Raw genomic sequence first — 6,907 nt, forward strand, 5'->3', positions numbered from 1 at the left:
CACTTTCTCACACGTTCGTTCATAGGTACGGACACTTTCAATGAGAGAAATAGCAAACGGATAGAGCTGGTTTGCTTGGTGAGCTTTGTTGACAATAGCTAGTGGAACACGGAAACCAAGCCACTTCAGGTTTCGGACTTCTTTTGAAAGTGTAATTATTTCTGGGAGGAAGTTGACTTTCAGTTTCAGAACATTTCCAGTTCGACCTCTAACACGAGTGCTTTCAATGGTGAAAATACGACCAGATACACCAAGATTGCGTTGCTGAACTTTTCTTGCCCAGTCATCAAAGATCTCCTGAGTGTTGAGCTTCATGCGAAAGCTGTCTCCATCTTGTTTTAACTTCTGACCTTCTACGTGGTTCTCCCAACCTTTGCCAAGGACATCCTCAACACGCTTCATGTAAGCGGTGAGCTGCCTGTCAATCTGTTTTGCCCAAATTATAGACCCAGACACAGGTGGCAAGTCACGAACATGACTCATTTTACAAGCTTGACTCTGTGGGTATTGTACTTTAAATTTATCATGAAGAGACTCAATGTCATCTTTTACACGCTGGATCAATTGTGTTTGATATTCACGAATGGCACCGCGAATGTGAGGTCTGACAAACAGAGCATTAAATCGAGAGAAGATTCTGAACATTTCATTGGCATTCTTTGCTGTACCAAGCTGGTCTCTCAAACGTGCAGTTATTCTTGTTTCAACTCTATCAATCCTTTCATCGTATCGTTTCATTGCTGCCTCCCAGGCTTCTGTACCTTCTTTGGAAACATCTAACCCATCTACTTCCTTCACGTTCTCATAAGCAAGATTGACTTCTTCGATTGCATTAGCATCTGCAGCATCAAAAAGGACTTCTGCTACTTTCATATCCTGCGGTTCAGGTACCTCTCCTTGATTTTGCTGGGCAACAGCAGTTACCTGCATCAGAATCACAGTTTAGTGAGTTGGACACTTCGGAATTTACCTACAAATAGTTAAACACATCGTGTTCTAACAAGCATTGCAAAAAACCTACAAATCAGTAGCAAATCTTTAACAAACTTCCAGCCATGTTTCACTAGGAATGGGGCAACACAGTTACTTCACAAACTTCCACTACTGTGCAGCATAATCTCATTTTCCACTGTGGCTTAATCAAGCTCAAGTACACACTTATTAATCTCCTCTATGTTATGTCTGGACTCGCTGCATCTATTAACATGGGCACAGTTATGCTGTATGTGATATATGTCAGAATTAAAGCTAAGCAGTAAGCGTGGGTAAAGCCCTTCCCAAATCTTCGTCCGCGAAGCCAAGCCATGATGAAAGCTAAGCCTATTAGCAAGGGTTCAGAACTAGACTGTTTCTGGAAACAGGCAACAAAACTCAGTGCTACATTAGTTTTGTGTCGATAACTTTTTAAAGCAACAGCAAACGCTCTTGAGGAAGCCACACAGCTTTACTGTCCGGTAACAACCAAGAACATTACCTGAGGTCGCAAGACTCTCACAATAACTGCCCTCAGCTGCTCATGCTGACGCCTGAATTTCCTCATTTGATCAAGACGACCCTGGAGTTTCCTATGAGCAGGATTGATACGCCACACCATCTTCAGGTTCTCTTCCCTTTTTCTTTTCACGATATCTCTCAGCAGAACTTGTAGCTTCTCATATTCATCATCCCAGGTCTGGAATACTTCAAAGCATGCAACCATTACCTGAAGAGAGTTTTAGAACAGGAACTTCAGCTCCCAAATGAAACACTTCCTGAAAGTCACTAGTCGACGCAAAAATACAGCCACCAGTATCACAAAACCATGAACATACCTTTTCGAATTCTTCATAGGCAACATGCATCAGTTTTCTGGTTCCCAACACTTTAAGCAGCTGAGAGCTCAGATCTCTTGAAATAGCCTCAACTAAACGCAATGCCCTCTGGATTGGGTATTTCGTATTTCTGATTTTTCTCAAATGTGTAAATATTGCAACGAGGGCCTGCCTTATTTTGTCAAGCTCGGTAGCAGACAGCAAGTCATTCAGAGGAAAGTCTTTCATCAGTGGATTATAGTCATTCACGGTTTCCAGAGCCTGTTTTAGACCTAAATGTAAAAACAAAGATTATCGATAAAACTTTTCACTTCAATAATCGCACCTATAACTTTAACTAGTTCAAGGTTACTCTAAACAGCATTGTTCTTTGTACCACAACGTTCAAGTTTTATAACAGCTTCAGTTCCATACGACAATTGTGAATAATTTTACTGAACACACATTTTACCTGTGTCTGTATCGAAGCTGACAGTTGCATGAAACCGTTTGCCATGTTTTAGAATATCCAGAGTCAGAAGAACTTCTGGACTTTCACGTTTTTCTTGAATGCGATATAGAGCCCGTTCCAAATTTAACCAGAAGCTTATCTCCTGTAATGCAGTGCCTGATGCAGGATCTCGATCTAATTTAGTCACCTTAAAAATAAAAGGGAGAAAGAGAAGGGAGGGAAAATTTATATGCTTCAACTGTAAAAACTTGCCTATTACTAAACGTAACCGAAACACGTACTATCCACTAGGTTTTAATAAGCCAACCTCAGACAGTTTTGGCACTCCTGTAAGAAGTGTAGGATCTGCAGTGCAACAACAGTCAAAGTTTAATTCCACTGGTACTACAGGTTGGTTTTAGGACCTTTGTGTAGTATCTTCAGCATAGCCTAAAAAGATCACCCGTCATCACTTTCCTGATCAGCGTCTGTATTCTGGTTACTGACAGATGAGCCAGGCAAGAAAACACTTTATGTCCTGCAGTAAGAGAAGCCACCACTGTCCCACGAGCAATAGGTGCTTACTGTGCCCATGGAGGAACATGTCCCCATGAGGGACAGCCGAACAGCGGAGTTGTTCTGAAAAGTGACAGGCAGGAGTACAAGAGATTACAAGGCAGGACTGGAGCAACTGTTCTGAAGTACTTGTGGATGCACCCAGGGAAATAACAAACAAACGAAACCAACAAGAACTGTTTCTCTCAACCAGCTGCAAAAATTTGAAGAATAGCTACAAAATTCACAAGGTTACTGCCAGTTACTTGGGTCTATTACCACAGAGGTAAAATAATCATGCCTTCAGCTACTTGCAGAAAAATTTAGACTAGGCTTAGTCTAGTCTAAAATTAGGCTTAGTCTAATTTAGACTAGCATCTCAGAAAACTGGTCTCGGATCTTCAGAGTATCCTGCATGGAGCAGTATTTTACCAGTTGAACAGTGGAGAGGATACAGAGCACTACACAGAAGTTTTCATCACAGTCCACTAGTATTTTTTTTTTTTTTTTTACCTTTTGTATCTCTCTAATCCAGCGGTTAACTCCAGATTGTAGCTGATTGAGGAATAATGGATCCTCAGCCTTCTCACCAAAATCTGTAACTTTTGGTTTTTCTCCACGTTCATAACACTGCTTGGCAACGTTAGTAATAGTTGCATGAATTGGCAGACTAATCTCTGGAATTTCAATATTCTGCTGCAGATGCAAGAGGCCCATCTCAAGTTCTGCGATCTTCTTCTCAACTGAAGGAGCCATCTTATCTCCATCCCTAAAAAAGCAGACATTTCCATATAAGAAGCCACAACAAAAGCCACACACAACACATTTAAGCCATCTGAACAGCTTTCCCAGAGTCAACAAGAGCATCATATGCACAAGTGCTTAAGCAATTTCACGTGACGTGCCTTGAACAGTCACTGTTATTTTTTTCATTAAAGAGCTACTTCAATTCATTAGCAGAGAAGTGCAGCTTTTATACTGAAATACCTGTCTGCTTTGCCAGATTCTCTGATGTAGGACTTGAAGAAAGGAGCAACAGCATTGCTAATGAAGGAGTGCAACGTTTCATACGGAGAATCTTCACTGAGAGTGAGCACCCTCAGCTGGGAAGACACTGGTTTGTCGGCATCAATCACTGGTGTACGCTTAATGAATGCCAGGCTGCAGAACAGAGAAGAGAATTACCAACTAAACATTTCGAACTTAAGTGAGAGGACAGCTTTAATGCGACTGCAAATTTAGGTCACAGCAGTCAAATGCTAACCTGCATCATCACACTTTATAGCCCTTCTTCTAAGGGACTGGAACACAGGTCTTCCAATAAATATATCTTCAGTAATCTGCAAAGCTCAGCTATCAACAGGGGCTCTCTGGTATGGGCACACATCTTACAAAGCTTCAGAGTCAAACATGCATCAGGGTAAGGGACAAACACGTAAGTGTTAGGGATCACCGAAGATTACTGAACCCAAGTTGTGTATGTTCCTTTTGTATGTATGCCAGATTACTAAGTCTTTTGTTTCCTTAACCTCAGGGCTAGAAATCCTAAGTCCATTCTTTTCAGCCTCATGACACACCTTTGTTTTATCAGAGCCTCCACCACTGCCCCACCTGAATAAAAACCTGCACGAAGCACTAGGTAAATTGGAGGTACATTTGGAGGCAAAGTAGGTGAATCTGCTTGCGTAGATTTTGCATTCACAGGGTAGAAATGTCAAGTTTTGCTTTTGTTAACTCACCTGTTTGATTTTATTCCATAATGAATGTCAGTGCTGATACTGTAGGAAATGAACTCTTTCTCCTCTTCTCCTTCATCTCCAACATCCTCTGTAAAAAATATGCTATGTAAGAAATATTTTATTCCTAAGGCATCTTCCACTTTCTTGCAACCATCTCATGCTATTATTAGACTATTTACTAACCTTCAACTTCTACAACAACTTAATTAACTGAATTAAGTTAAATTTAGCTTTGCAATATTTCTCGCATTCAGAGTAGGTTCATTGTTTTCTAACAAAACTCATTAACTTTTTCAGGGTGCTTTAAAAACAAGCAAATTATAACTCACATTCTAAGAGAAAAATCATCTGCAATATAGGACGTGCATTTATTTGCAGAAATGCACTGCCAAGATAACTACACTTCAGTGAAACATTAAACAGCTGTTGCTTTCTTTTAAAGATTGCTTTATATTTTCAGACTTTTTTCTTCGTCAGACTAATTCTTTAGAAATCAAGTGTCTGAACTAAACCTCCCGACAAAATGAAAACCTCAGCCACGGGAAGCACTCGGGCATTAACCCAGCCAACGTATCATCGATGACGTAACCGCTGGGGATGCAGGCAGTTCTGCTGCAATGCGGTGATTTCGGTGCAGAAGGTTACTCCCTGCTAGGGGACACGCTCTGACTGGACACATTACAGCGGACTCATCCTGCTCTGATTCCATTTGCCCTTCACAGGAGATAGAGCTGTAGGGTGTCACATTTGTGATCCCAAGCACCAGGAGCCCGGTCACAGAACCACACTGCATGAGACACCACAGGAACCCATGTGAAAGCTGTTGGCAGGCTGTGCAGCTAGTGACACCACACTGCAGTCTTCATTACTCAGAAATACGGCTTCTGTTTTACTGCATTTAAAACCAGTAATTTACTTTATACCAGCTAGTCCATGCACAAGTTTCAATGACAATATTTGTTTTAACAGTGTCAGAGAAAACAAGACCTCCATATGCTGCTGGAGGTTCCAAATCTGTTAAGTTTGAAGACTGGCTGTCAACCAGAAAACCCACTCTCCCCAAATAACCAGTATTAAACCAGAAGACATAGATGGAAATACCTTCTGCCTGTAACAAATTAGAATTTATCTTCTAAAACACGTTTCTTGATTTGCTTTTAACCATACGTATACAACAATAGCTAGGTGATGAGCTTGCAGCTAATGGATCACCACTACCTTTCACTACTTCCAACCCGAACTAAGGATAACCAACCTCACGAGCCAGACATAAGAGAAATTTAGAGATCACCTGCATAGCCTATTAATATCCAATAGATTTTCTTTAAATCTTGCTAAACACTGCACCATGAATTCCTGAAGATTGTTGCTCTCTCCCCCCCCTAGAAATTTCTACAGCTATTACTGCTGAAAAACAAGTCTCAAACTTTGAAAGGGGAGGAAGGAAGATACTCAGTGGAAATAGGCGTAAGATAAAGACAGGATATTTTAAGCCATGTCTAGCATTCACAGTGAGCAGACAGTGAGTGCAAGAACCTTCTTTGTGTTTCCCGCAGCGTGCAGCAACTGCACGGCATACATCCAGAGTGGTACACTGCGGCTGTTTACACGTTAAGTGATGCAGTGTAAAGCACGACTGTACTAAGATCTGATGTACAGCCACAGGGACCGGACCAACAGTGCACTAGGAGTGGAGATCCTGAAGTTTAATAGCGAAATTCTGCAAGCCCACACCAGCAGGCACGTAGCCACATACAGACTGTAGGTCTTGTTTAAGAGTAAAAGTCTGTGCTATTAATGAAGCCTGGTTTTATTATTGTTCGTTAGACTGGAATCTGTGACAGTGAGTGCCTGTACAGCAACAGATTTGTTGACAATACAGCCATTTTCGAAATAAATAACATCAGTAACAGCAGCAGGTAAATAAAAGCGTTTCTCAAGTCAGAGTGCCAACTTAGCTAAGGTATTTAATGCAGCATTTGACAAGGTCTCCAAGCAGCATGGCCGGCAGACTTCGACAGTTACACAAAGCCACCGCAAGATCTACACCTTGACTTCTCAGTTTTAGAGTGCCGCTAATTAACCACAGAATAACGCTTTTTACAGGCTGATTCAGGTTTGGGTTTTTTCCTTTCCTCCGGGGTTTTGGGAGGTTTTGTTCCGTGTCATCCCGGTTATCTGCCTTGCCAAGAAGGAGGCCGTGTCCCAGCAGGACGGAGGCCGCAGCAGAAGTGCCCGCCGCCTATGACAAAGCACTTTCGGTGCCCTTCCAAGCGGGACAAGCTGCAGACGCAGCACGCAAAGCACCTTCGCCCGCACTGGGCCCACAGCCCGCCGTGCATCCGCCCCGAGACCGCTAAGGGGCACCAGCT

The 6,907-nt window shown here is 42.1% G+C and overlaps 1 protein-coding gene across 1 annotated transcript in view; it reads right to left on the reverse strand.

Moving 5' to 3' along the window:
* Positions 1 to 4,623, reverse strand: part of LOC104495004 (cytoplasmic dynein 1 heavy chain 1) — a gene marked incomplete at both ends in the record, with an annotated part of 19,229 nt that extends 14,606 nt beyond the window's left edge. Inside the window, 7 exons of the mRNA XM_010137919.1 lie at positions 2 to 924; positions 1,475 to 1,702; positions 1,812 to 2,083; positions 2,263 to 2,449; positions 3,310 to 3,565; positions 3,784 to 3,957; positions 4,536 to 4,623. Coding sequence (XP_010136221.1) covers positions 2 to 924; positions 1,475 to 1,702; positions 1,812 to 2,083; positions 2,263 to 2,449; positions 3,310 to 3,565; positions 3,784 to 3,957; positions 4,536 to 4,623 — 2,128 coding nt within the window. The remainder of the gene's footprint in view (position 1; positions 925 to 1,474; positions 1,703 to 1,811; positions 2,084 to 2,262; positions 2,450 to 3,309; positions 3,566 to 3,783; positions 3,958 to 4,535) is intronic.
* Positions 4,624 to 6,907: the final 2,284 nt, after the last annotated feature.

This window comes from Buceros rhinoceros, unplaced genomic scaffold (assembly GCF_000710305.1).
Source record: "Buceros rhinoceros silvestris isolate BGI_N320 unplaced genomic scaffold, ASM71030v1 scaffold5036, whole genome shotgun sequence".
Taxonomy (NCBI): Eukaryota; Metazoa; Chordata; class Aves; order Bucerotiformes; family Bucerotidae; genus Buceros; species Buceros rhinoceros.